The 13,940-nt window shown below is 44.4% G+C and overlaps 1 protein-coding gene across 1 annotated transcript in view; it reads right to left on the minus strand.

The window, feature by feature from the left end:
• Positions 1 to 12,465, minus strand: part of LOC109867333 (large neutral amino acids transporter small subunit 1-like) — a 32,210-nt gene extending 19,745 nt beyond the window's left edge. Inside the window, exon 1 of the mRNA XM_020456444.2 lies at positions 11,559 to 12,465. Within this exon, the coding sequence (XP_020312033.1) occupies positions 11,559 to 12,138 (580 nt within the window). The 5' untranslated portion in view covers positions 12,139 to 12,465. The remainder of the gene's footprint in view (positions 1 to 11,558) is intronic.
• Between the last annotated feature and the right edge of the window lie 1,475 nt (positions 12,466 to 13,940).

Below are 13,940 nucleotides of genomic sequence, written 5' to 3' on the forward strand. Positions count from 1 at the left end.
CTTAGTTATTAAAAAAGTTTTTCAACCACTCCACAAATGTCTTGTTAACAAACTATAGTTTGGTTAGGACATCTACTTTGTGCATGACACAAGTAATTTTTCCAACAATTGTTTACAGACAGATTATTTCACTTATAATTCACTGTATCACAATTCCAGTTGGTCAGAAGTTTACATACACTAAGTTGACTGTGCCTTTAAAACAGCTTGGAAAATTCCAGAAAATGATGTCATGGCTTTAGAAGCTTCTGATAGGCTAATTGACATCATGTGAGTCAATTGAAGGTGTACCTGTAGATATACTTCAAGGCCCTACCTTCAAACTCAGTGTCTCTTTGCTTGACATCATGGGAAAATCTTAAGAAATCAGCCAAGACCTCATAAAAAGAAATGGTAGACCTCCACAAGTCTGGTTCATCCTTGGGAGCAATTTCCAAACGCCTGAAGGTACCACGTTCATCTGTACAAACAATAGTACGCAAGCATAAACACCATGGGACCACGCTGTCTCCTAGAGATGAACGTACTTTGGTGTGAAAAGTGCAAATCAATCCCAGAACAACAGTAAAGGACCCTGTGAAGATGCTGGAGGAAACATAACCTGAAAGGCAGCTCAGCAAGGAAGAAGCCACTGCTCCAAAACCGCCATAAAAAAAGCCAGACTACGGTTTGCAACTGCACATGGGGACAAAGATCGTACTTTCCTCTGGTCTGATGAAACAAAAATAGAACTGTTTGGCCATAATGACCATTGTTATGTTTGGAGGAAAAAGGGGGATGCTTGCAAGCCAAAGAACATCATACCAACCATGAAGCACGGGGGTGGCAGCATCATGTTGTGGGGGTGCTATCCTGCAGGAGGGACTGGTGCACTTCACAAAATAGATGGCTTCATGAGGAAGGAATATTATGTGGATATATTGAACCAACATCTCAAGACATCAGTCAGGAAGTTAAAGCTTGGTCACAAATGTGTCTTCCAAATGGACAATGACCCCAAGCATACTTCCAAAGTCGTGGCAAAATGGCTTAAGGCCAACAAAGTCAAGGTATTGGAGTGGCCATGACAAAGCCCTGACCTCAATCCCATAGAAAATTTGTGGGCAGAACTGAAAAAGCGTGTGCGAGCAAGGAGGCCTACAAACCTGACTCAGTTACACCAGCTCTGTCAGGAGGAATGGGCCAAAATTCACCCAACTTATTGTGGGAAGCTTGTGGAAGGCTACCTGAAACGTTTGACCCAAGTTAAACAATTTAAAGGCAATGCTACCAAATACTAATTGAGTGTATGTAAACTTCTGACCCACTGGGAATGTGATGAAAGAAATAAAAGCTGAAATAAATCACTCTACTATTACTCTTCTCTCTACTATTCATTCTTAAAATAAAGTGGTGATCCTAACTGACCTAAGACAGGGAATTCTTACTAGGATTAAATGTCAGGAATTGTGAGAAACTGAGTTTAAATGTATTTGGCTAAGGTGTATATAAACTTCCGACTAACTGGTCATGTCTTGCTACTCAAAAGTCGTCTTTATTCTCACTCAAAGAACTCCTGTGGCTTCTTTTTCAAATTATCATGTTTTGTTTCTAAATGTCTGCGCAAGAGTGAAGGTTTCCCGTGAGAGATTAACAGTTAATTTGATTGGATGTAAATTATTTGACTAGGCTACCTGTATTTGACATTGTGTTGTTATTTCGCTGAACACTAGCTGGTTACATTTTATTTTTGGCAGTGAAACGAGGCTACTCAGACGAGAAAAAAACCTCACCCAAATGTATAGCCCTGTTGGAAAATGTAAATGTACTGTTTAAAAAACAAAAAAATGTGAATCACAATTTTAATTTGGCATACCCCAGACGGCATTGTGCCTACCCCAGTTTGGGAATACCTGGCCTACATGAATGAGTCCAAAAAAATAATCGTTCTCCCTCTTTTTGTAAACTCAATTAATCTTCCTAAACGTACTAAATATTTGTGTAGATTCCATTCAGCACACACAGGACAATGTGTATGTGATAAGTGTGACAAACTGCTGTGTGGTGTGTCATGTGGCACAGAGGGGGGAATCGTTCAGAGACCTAGTAAACAGATTGAGGGAATAAAATCAAGCCCCCCACAGCCAGCCTCCCCTCCCTGTCCCCCAGCCTTCCCGCCCTGTCCCCCAGCCTCCTCGCCCTGTCCCCCAGCCTCCTCTCCCTGTCCCCCAGCCTCCTCGCCCTGTCCCCCAGCCTTCCCGCCCTGTCCCCCAGCCTCCTCTCCCTGTCCACCAGCCTCCACTCCCTGTCCCCTCTCCCCAGCCTTCTCTCCCTGTCCCCTCTCCCCAGCCTCCCCTCCCTCTCCACCAGCCTCCCCTCCCTGTCCCCCAGCCTCCTCTCCCTGTCCCCCAGCCTCCTCTCCCTGTCCCCCAGCCTCCTCTCCCTGTCCACCAGCCTTCTCTCCCTGTCCCCTCTCCCCAGCCTTCTCTCCCTGTCCCCTCTCCCCAGCCTCCCCTCCCCTCTCCCCAGCCTCCCCTCCCTGTCCCCCAGCCTCCTCTCCCTGTCCCCCAGCCTCCTCTCCCTGTCCCCCAGCCTCCCCTCCCTGTCCCCCAGCCTCCCCTCCCTGTCCACCAGCCTCCCCTCCCTGTCCACCAGCCTCCCCTCCCTGTCCACCAGCCTCCCTGTCCCCTCTCCCCAGCCTCCCCTCCCTCTCCACCAGCCTCCCCTCCCTGTCCCCCAGCCTCCTCTCCCTGTCCCCCAGCCTCCTCTCCCTGTCCACCAGCCTCCTCTCCCTGTCCACCAGCCTCCTCTCCCTGTCCACCAGCCTCCACTCCCTGTCCACCAGCCTCCACTCCCTGTCCACCAGCCTTCTCTCCCTGTCCCCTCTCCCCAGCCTTCTCTCCCTGTCCCCTCTCCCCAGCCTTCTCTCCCTGTCCCCTCTCCCCAGCCTTCTCTCCCTGTCCCCTCTCCCCAGCCTCCCCTCCCTGTCCCCCAGCCTTCTCTCCCTGTCCCCTCTCCCCAGCCTTCTCTCCCTGTCCCCTCTCCCCAGCCTCCCCTCCCTGTCCCCCAGCCTCCTCTCCCTGTCCCCCAGCCTCCTCTCCCTGTCCCCCAGCCTCCTCTCCCTGTCCACCAGCCTCCTCTCCCTGTCCACCAGCCTCCTCTCCCTGTCCACCAGCCTCCCCTCCCTGTCCACCAGCCTGCTCTCCCTGTCCCCCGGACTCCCCATTAAAAATGATTAACTAACAAACACTTCAAAGCACCATAAGCCGTAAATCAGCCCGGGTAACAGTAGGGAACCCATCAGCCTCTGTGTGGACCCACAGCACAATGAGGGCCTGTGTGGGAGAGTACAGTATAGACTGGGAAGAATGGCACAAACACGAAAACGCACACTCCCGCTGAGGGTGAGAATGAGAGCGCAGAGCAGTCCTGTTGCCTGTAGGATCAGGGCAGACAGGCTTCAGAGTCTCAGCCTCCTAAACACACCACATGGACTGAGACTGAGGTTTCCCCACAACCCACTAAAGAAGCCATACAGAGCCAGCCAGGGGGTCACTATAAAACCTCACTACTGGGACCTACAGTATGCACTAAACTAAAAGCACAGTGACCTAATAACTACAAAACACTAAATAAATAGGTCACTGGAACAATAACTCAAAGTCGGTCAGACAAATCGTGTAGCCTAGCACAACAACTCAATAGATCAGCAAATGTGGATAAGAGTGGCTTGGCTATCCAGACTGACCCTGTCAACCACCAAGATCAGAATAAGCAGACTGGACTAACAACATCATGGCTTCAATTCTATCTCTTTATCTATACTTTCGCCCTGGCCTGGCTGCGGCCTTATCTCAGTTTCTATCATGTGGTCACTGGCGATTACACACTTAGAATAGGGATTAGAGACTAGCGCAAGTACTGAACCGTACAACATTCACACACACAGAGTCTGCGAGAGCTTTTTCCACCAGGCAGGAGCAGCCATGAGCCTAGCTTGAATTCAATCTCTACAGTACCACGGCCCTGCAATGATTGCCGCTGCCGCTTCTGCTTCCGCTGCCCACACATTTCTCATTGCAAAATGTATTGACAGATGGTACTGTTAGGTCTGGTATTCAGCATCCACTGGGACGTGGTAATGAACACTGATCACACAATGTCCAAAACCCTCAGTGGGTTAGACGCAGAAAGAGAATCATGGCAGAGTTTGAATATAATGTTACAATCTGGGAATACAATCTTCCCAGATCTGCAGATTTTGCTGCGAGGAGGCAGAGTCATTAGATCATTTATTTTGTAGCTCTTTTTTGGTCACAAGTCCAGGAATGGCTGAAGAATTGCAACATTTACCTAGAGCTAACACTGCAGATACTGTAGCAATACTGGGTGATTTTTAAAAGTCATAGTCAATCGATCAATAGTATAATAATTATTTTAGCAAAAATGTTTCTTTAATTTACCATCTGTAGAAATTATGAGAATAGGACATTCCATAACTTTTGTGAAGCATCACAGCACAGTTGAAAAATATATGGCAAAAATAGAAATCCAAAATGGATGGTGTTAAGAGATAGATGGGAGGGGCTGAATGGAGCTGAAGGGTGGGACTAATAACAAGATAACCAACGTAAAACATACAGGGTTTGTAAAATGTATATAGGTTCAGAACTTCTGTGAAATAGCACAGTTACAAATAGACATCAGATGGACATCAGAAATAGAGGAAGGACAGGACTAAAAACAAACTAAATATAACGATTGTAAAATAGACTGTCTGAAAAATGTGTATAGTATGAATAAACTGGAAGTAGAAGCCTAAGTGTTATTGTTTATTAGTTTAGTCCAATTGGGGGAAGGATGGTAGGGTTTGTAGTGAATAATAAAGGCAAATATATTGGAAGAACTGTGCAGATGCAAAGTTTGGAAACAGAATTACGGTCAAATCTCCCTCAGTTTTTTATGCGACCACGTTCTTCAAAAACTTTGGTAGATATCGACTTCGAATTGAGGATTCAAAGATGTCTGCAGAAAAAAATGGGGTGTCAGCCATATAATGACACCTTGAGTTTGAAACAATCTCTTTTGGTTATTGAACTACAGTAGGTGGATTTACATCCGTTAAGGTAACAGAATTCTGGTAACGGAAATACATCATGGGTCCCTGATCTGTACTGGGTAATTCCACCAATTAGCTGCCTTTTGAGTAGTGTAACTTGTTTGGGGGAAGATTTATTTTAAAATTACATTATGTCATAATTATCATCATTATGTTCATGTTCAACTTAATAAAAAACACTTTCTCCCATCTCAAGGGGTTAAATAAATAACAAATCCTATAGTAACTGCCTATTTAGTGCCAAATAAAGTAACAGGGTTGATAGCATGGCTATCTATGGGTAACAGGGATGACAGCATGGCTATCTATGGGTAACAGGGATGACATGTTACACTCAGTTTTCCACCACAAACCACCAGAAAATGGCCAAAAAGAGTAGAACCAGCTCACCTGTTTTTACACTATGATTTGACTATTAGCTGGTCAATGTAATATATATATTTTTTAAAGGAATAGTTTCACCATGTTAAAACAACAGTTCAGTTCATGTAACAGGGTTGACCTTAAAATGAGGGACAGTCGGTTGTTCGTTTTTAACCTTAACATTAATTAAATTATATTCAGAAATCACTTTGTCAAAGCAACAAAATACCTAGGGTTTACAATGATGGTGAATACTTCAATATAATATAATTGAAAAGCTTAAATCTGGTACGTTAATGCTAAAAGATATACATCAAGAAACATGACGCTTATGTGTATACAGTACATTGCATTCAATAGGGGGAAGATTAGTGTCAATATATTGACGCCAAGAGATACGCATCAAAGACATGATGCCTAAGTGAATACATTTCATTCGATAGGGGGAAAATTAGTGCAACAAAATTGATTCATAGAGATAGCCATCATAGACAGACGCATAAGTGCCAACAAAATCCAAAACAGTTTCACATTGTGGAGATTGCTGGTCTTCTCAAACAGACTTTTCAAATCCAAATTTGCCCCATTCATTTTTTGTTGTAAAAATATAATTCAGCTAACACCCCATCTACTTTTGTGACTATGTACCATTTGGTTTTGAAGTAGGCTGTCATAAGAAGCTTCAACATTTCCACAACATGTCGTAGGCTACTATACAAGGACTTTCCAGATGATTTGCAGCCGCTGTGTTAAATCTATTGATGATCAGATACTTCAGTCGTAACTGGCTCTGTTGCGCTCACATTTTACAGGTGATAGACAACTTTACCACTGCTACAAACTTAGATTTGTCTTTTTTAACAATAGCATACATCAAAACGTCTCCGGTGCTGCTGCATGGGCTCATTCGTTGTCTTGCTATCAATTACACAGACTGTGTGGCCCATTTCTTCGACGACTCATATAGAATATCTGTGCATTAGTGGTGGGGTAGGCTAAATAAATACAACAGAATAGGCCAAATGAAAATAAGATTGATAAAGGAAATTAAAAAAGCTGCATGCCCAGAGCTCGTGGCTGAGCAGACGCTTCATCAGGAGCGTCTGCTGAACAATCCCATACGTGAAATGTGTTTCTAGCCTCAACCGTTCTACCGATGTCACTCAAAAGGACCTTAACTTTAGGTCAGGCTTCAAGTGAGGCCTACCTTTTTGCCATGTAGTGGGGGAGGGGCGAAAATAAAAAAACAAATAAATATATAATTTTTTTTACCCCTTTTTCACCCCAATTTCGTGATATCCAATTGGTATTTACAGTCTTGTCTCATCGCTGCAACTCCAATACGGACTCGGGAGAGGCGAAGGTTGAGAGCCATGCGTCCTCTGAAACGCAACCCAAACAAGCCGCACTGCTTCTTGACACAATGCCCACTTAACCCGGAATCCAGCCGCACTAATGTGTCGGAGGAAACACTGTACACCTGGCGACCGTGTCAGGAGTCAGTAATGGGACAAGGACATCCCTGCCGGCCAAACTCTCCCCTAACTCGGACAACGCTGGGCCAATTGTGCGCCGCCCCATGGGTCTCCCGAGCGCGGCCGGCTGCGACAGTGCCTGGACTCGAACCCAGAATCTTTAGTGGCCTTAGACCACTGCGCCATTCATGAGGCCGAGTTTATCATTTATGTACACTACCATTCAATCGTTTGGGGTCACTTAGAAATGTCCTTGATTTTGAAAGAAAAGCACATTTTTTGGCCATTAAAATAACATCAAATTGATCAGAAATACAGTGTAGACATTGTTAATGTTGTAAATGATTCAGATTTTTATGGAATATCTACATAGGCATACAGAGGCCCATTATCAGCAACCATCACTCCTGTGTTCCAATGGCACGTTGTGTTAGCTAATCCAAGTTTATCATTTTGAAAGGCTAAATGATAGAAAATCCTTATGCAATTATGTTAGCACAGCTGAAAACTATTGTTCTGGTTAAAGAAGCAATAAAACTGGCCTTCTTTTGACTAGTTGAGTATCTGGAGCATCAGCATTTGTGGGTTTGATTACAGGCTCAAAATGGCCAGAAACAAATCAAATCAAAGTTTATTTGTCACATACACATGGTTAGCAGATGTTAATGCGAGGGTAGCGAAATGCTTGTGCTTCTAGTTCCGACAATGCAGTAATAACCAACGAGTAATCTAAAACTACTACCTTATACACACAAGTGTAAAGGGATAAAGAATATGTACATAAAGATACATGAATGAGTGATGGTACAGAGCGGCATAGGCAAGATGCAGTAGATGGTATCGAGTACAGTATATACATATGAGATGAGTATGTAAACAAAGTGGCATAGTTTAAAGTGGCTAGTGATACATGTATTACATAAAGATGAAGTAGATGATAGAGTACAGTATATACGTATACATATGAGATAAATAATGTAGGGTATGTAAACATTATATTAAGTAGCATTGTTTAAAGTGGCTAGTGATATATTTTACATCAATTCCCATTATTAAAGTGGCTGGAGTTGAGTCAGTGTGTTGGCAGCAGCCACTCAATGTTAGTGGTGGCTGTTTAACAGTCTGATGGCCTTGAGATAGAAGCTGTTTTTCAGTCTCTCGGTCCCAGCTTTGATGCACCTGTACTGACCTCGCCTTCTGGATGATAGCGGGGTGAACAGGCAGTGGCTCGGGTGGTTGTTGTCCTTGATGATCTTTATGGCCTTCTTGTGACATCGGGTGGTGTAGGTGTCCTGGGTGGCAGGTAGTTTGCCCCCGGTGATGCGTTGTGCAGACCTCACTACCCTCTGGAGAGCCTTACGGTTGTGGGCGGAGCAGTTGCCGTACCAGGCGGTGATACAGCCCGACAGGATGCTCTCGATTGTGCATCTGTAGAAGTTTGTGAGTGCTTTTGGTGACAAGCCGAATTTCTTCAGCCTCCTGAGGTTGAAGAGGCGCTGCTGCACCTTCACGATGCTGTCTGTGTGGGTGGACCAATTCAGTTTGTCTGTGATGTGTACGCCGAGGAACTTAAAACTTGCTACCCTCTCCACTACTGTTCCTTCGATGTGGATAGGGGGGTGTTCCCTCTGCTGTTTCCTGAAGTCCACAATCATCTCCTTAGTTTTGTTGACGTTGAGTGTGAGGTTATTTTCCTGACACCACACTCCGAGGGCCCTCACCTCCTCCCTGTAGGCCGTCTCGTCGTTGTTGGTAATCAAGCCTACCACTGTTGTGTCGTCTGCAAACTTGATGGCGTGGCCACGCAGTCATGGGTGAAACAGGGAGTACAGGAGAGGGCTCAGAACGCACCCTTGTGGGGCCCCAGTGTTGAGGATCAGCGGGGTGGAGATGTTGTTACCTACCCTCACCACCTGGGGGCGGCCCGTCAGGAAGTCCAGTACCCAGTTGCACAGGGCGGGTCGAGACCCAAGGTCTCGAGCTTGATGACGAGTTTGGAGGGTACTATGGTGTTAAATGCTGAGCTGTAGTCGATGAACAGCATTCTCACATAGGTATTCCTCTTGTCCAGATGGGTTAGGGCAGTGTGGTTGAGATTGCATCGTCTGTGGACCTATTTGGGCGGTAAGCAAATTGGAGTGGGTCTAGGGTGTCAGGTAGGGTGGAGGTGATATGGTCCTTGACTAGTCTCTCAAAGCACTTCATGATGACGGAAGTGAATGCTACGGGGCGGTAGTCGTTTAGCTCAGTTACCTTGGCTTTCTTGGGATTGGAAACTCGTCAGTCTGTTCTTGTTCTGAGAAATTAAGGCTATTCCATGCGAGGAATTGCCAAGAAACTGAAGATCTCATACAACACTGTGTACTACTCCCTTCACAGAACAGCGCAAACTGTCTCTAACCAGAATTGAAAGAGGAGTGGGAGGCCCCGGTGCACAACTGAGCAAGAGGACAAGTACATTAGTGTCTTGTTTGAAAAACAGATGCCTCACAAGTCCTCAACTGGCAGCTTCATTAAATAGTAACTGCAAAACACCAGTCTCAATGTCAACAGTGAAGAGGCGACTCTGGGATGCGGGCCTTCTAGGCATCTCCTGAATACCACCCCTACCGATCTTCTGTATACCACCCCTAACTTGTCACAACACAACTGATTGTCTCAAACGCATTAAGAAGGAAAGACATTTCACAAATGAACTTAACAAAGCACACCTGTTAATTGAAATGCATTCTAGGTGACTACACTCTATGCCAAGAGTGTGCAAAGCTGTCATCAAGGCAAAGGGTAGCTACTTTGAAGAATTTGTTTAACAATTTTCTGGTTACTACATGATTCCATGTGTTATTTCATAGTGTTGATGTCTTCACTATTATCCTACAATGTAGAAAATAGTAAAAAAATAAAAGAGAAACCCTGGAATGAGTAGGTTTGACTGGCACTATATACACATACAATATGACCAAAAGTATATGGACACTTCCTTGTTAAACATTAATATGGAGCCGGTCGCCCTGGAACAAAGCTACTGCCTTAAGCATTGTACACAACCAACAAACATCTACAGGTTGCATGCGCACATAGAGTACCATCTGAGATGCAAAATACCATCTAAGATGCACGCTTGTGCACTTTGAGGTTCGCAGACCAGGCGCCGTCAGCGCTCATAATCACTGCTGGATGCTTCTCAGCTAGCTAGCCATTGTAGCCAATTTATCAAGGTGACAGCTAAAGCACAAGCAACTGAGATTTCTTGGTTGTAGTGCTAGCTAGCTAACTCTCCCAAGTTTGACCACTGCAATTGTGTATTGCATCATCCATTTCGTATGATATGTTACGTCCTTTTTTTCAGGTGCAATTCGTATGCTATGTTACGAATTCAATTCATACAATATGTTATGAACTTGTTGTGCTTAAGATCCCAGACTGCATCTTTAACTAGAGAGAGAAAGAAAGAAGAGAGAGACAGAAAGAGAGAAAGAGGGAGGGGTTGTTCAGACTGCTCCACACTCTCACTTTGACCACAAGACACAGAAAGAAAACAGTTATGAGCTAAACATAACAGTATGCCAGTGGAAGGGAGGACAGTAGAAGGTGACCCTGTGGTTTGTGACTACTGTGATTTGTCATTGTAACCAATTCAATTGCAGTAATTCCATTGCTGATTTTTCTGTAATTCTGTTACCAATTTGGTAACAAATGGTAAAAACACTATAACTAATTGATAGGTCTACCCTTTACTTGTTACTTCTGAGAAATTAGAATGTGGGTTTTTGTTAATGGCATTAAAAGGCACAAGGCAATGTTTCTTAAACTTACAGAAGGCAAGTCATTTCAAGTGTTGATATGAGATGGCAGGGGTCTTTACTTCAACACGATTGTTGACATAAATACTTTTTCTGGTAGTCTAGATGTTTTCTAAGACCCCTTTTCCATCTGTTTGACCAGAAATCAAAGCCATTACCTATTCATAATTTTTATGATGGAAAATTTTTAAAAAAATGTATCTATGGCTTAATTTCCCAAAAATATAGATATAGCTTTCATTTGACACCCAATTTATCATGCTGCTAAGACTTCAAATGTTGGTGCTCATGGGTCCTTTTACATGGAAATGACATGTGTATTGCACACGCAATAGTGTAATGCAATGTGCATGAGACAAAAGGCTGAATTAATTTAATTTGCAATCTATTGTTTTATTTTATATTATTTTTATTATTGTCATCATTAATAATGAATTATCTTATCTAAAAGATAGATACAATTTCCATTTGAGCTTGATGAGACATTATGGCGCGTGGGTGACGCTGGCTCTATAGGCCTACTAACCAAAGATGATGAAATAACGCTATAGTTTTACAACAGTAGCCTAGTACACCCAGTGTTTCCGTTTGGGTGAGTCTCGTGCGGCTGCCAAGAGAACAGTGCATACTACGATATCCTTATGTGGCGCAATCACACTGGACACAAACGTCATTTCAACGTCAATTCCATTTCATTTAAACAAACGTGTATTCAACCTGTGTGTGCCCAGTGGTATGCAACGTGTAGGCTACAACAGTTCCAACTTCTAATCGTACTTAGTGTGGTAATAGTGAATTGCATCGGCTTTGAATACTTACAGATGCAAAGACAGGCTATCAGCTTCGCCCCATTCTCGGGCACTGGGCAGTCAGGGAAAATGGGCTTGAGGAGGTAGGTAGCGAAGACGTACGCGACAATGTACTGCGAAGATGGCCGGATGATGAGCAACTCGATCCACAATTTCAGGAAAGCCGGCAGGGAACCATACACTTCAAGGATGTAAGCATAGTCTCCACCTGATTTGGAAATAGTGGTGCCCAGCTCAGCATAGCACAGGGCACCTATGGTTGAGAACACTCCACACACTGCCCAAACAATAAGGGACAGTCCGACTGACCCGGCTTCCTTTACCACTCCAGTCGGGGTCACAAATATACCCGAGCCGATAATGGTACCCACAATGATAGCTACGCCATTCACCAGGGTAATGGTTCTCTCTAGGACAACCTTATCTTCGCCGGGTACAGATACCTTGTCCGGGCTTCCCGGTGCGCCTCCCGTTCGGCTCGAGTTTCCATTCTCCCCTCCGGACGGAGAGAGCATCTTCTCCGTAACCTCCTTGTCTTCCACATCCCGGTCAACTGACGAATTCGAATTTCTTTTCTTTAAACTAGACATTGCTCGATTCTGTGGGAACACAGCGTTTAGCTTGTTGTCTGTGTCTCTCCTTGCGTAGTTTTTTTCTATTCAATGTCTATGATTCTGTCTGAGTCGCTCCTGTAGCACAAATACACGATGCTGACACGGAAAAACGTGCTTGCTCTGTGCTGGGTCAACGCAACTCTGTATAAAGGACTCCGGGAGAATCTCAAGTGCCCTGTTGCGTCCTCTCTCCTTACCTCCCTCCCATTGGAAAAGGTCAGAGGGGCGGGACCTCTGGCTTTCTCATTCAATTTTTTTTTGAGGACGCGACGACGAAACATTTGAAATTGTCATATGGGCCAGTCTCCTTCTTTTTTTGCCTGTCATGACAGCGTCACAAATCCACCCCAAAATGATGCTGCTGAGTTGCTAAATGTGAGACCGAAGCTTTTACGCCCTCTAGTGATGTTTTCGCTGAGACAAACCGTTTAAGGGACCAAACTGCCAGACAAGCTGAAATGCTTTTGTTGGCATTCTCTGCTAGGCAGTTAAAGAGTGAAAACTGAGATCATTTTAAGGAAATTACAAAATACAAAATGGCCATTGTGGTAAAGTTGCCAATCCATACACATTCCTTTCATTATGTGACATGTTGGCCTTTGTTTATCAGTGCCACAGTGCCACATTAAATATATCACAAGTAGTCCATTTAACTTTAATCCTTGACATTTCAAATAATCTAGAATGTTTGTTTATGGTAATTCTTGTTAGTTTACTCAATATATTATTGGGGTATACATTAATTTAGCCTGTCGCTTTCATTCTACAAGTGGACATGTAGCTTGAAGAGCTCACAAACTGCGCTGCCTACACTTATGTGGAATTTGTTTTGGTTCATTAAATTCCATTGACATGTTTTATGTCAATTTCTTAATTGTCTGTTGTCTGGAGCGCTTCATGTAGGCCTATGCATTATGTGTGAACGGGCGCACATAAAAGTACCTAGGCTAGAACTGCCGCTTTCAAGGAGCGGGAGACTAATCCGGACGCTTATAAGAAATCCCACTATGCCCTCATATGAACCATCAAACAAGCAAAGCGTCAATACAGGATTACGCTTGTATCCTACTACACCGGCTCTGAAGCTCGTCGGATGTGGCAGGCTTGAAAACTATTATGGACTACAAAGGGAAACCCAGCCGTGAGCTGCCCAGTGACGTGAGCCTACTAGACGAGCTAAATGCCATTTATGCTCACTTTGAGGCCAGCAACACTGAAGCATGCATGAGAGGACCAGCTGTTCTGGACGACTGTGTGATAACTCTCTCGGTAGCCGATGTGAGCAAGACCTTTAAACAGGTCAACATTCACAAAGCTGCGGGGCCAGACATTACCAGGACGTGTACTCAAAGCATGCACGGACCAACTGGCAAGTGACTTCACTGACATTTTCAACCTCTCCCTGACCGAGTCTGTAATATCTACATGTTTCAAGCAGACCACCATAGTCCCTGTGCCCAAAGAGGCGAAGATAGCCTGTCTAAATGATTACCGCCCCATAGCACACACGTCGGTAGCCATGAATTTCCTTTAAAAGGCTGGTCATGGCTCACATCAACAGCATCCTCCCGGATACCCTAGACCCACTCCAATTTGCATACCGCCCCAACAGATCCACAGATGAAGCAATCTCAATCGCACTCCACACTGCCCTTTCTCACTTCCCACCTGGACAAAAGGAACACCTATGTGAGAATACTGTTCATTGACTACAGCTCAGCGTTCAACACCATAGGGCCCACAACGCTCATCACTAAACTAAGGACCATGGAACTAAA

Source organism: Oncorhynchus kisutch, linkage group LG22 (genome assembly GCF_002021735.2).
Source record: "Oncorhynchus kisutch isolate 150728-3 linkage group LG22, Okis_V2, whole genome shotgun sequence".
Classification (NCBI taxonomy): Eukaryota; Metazoa; Chordata; class Actinopteri; order Salmoniformes; family Salmonidae; genus Oncorhynchus; species Oncorhynchus kisutch.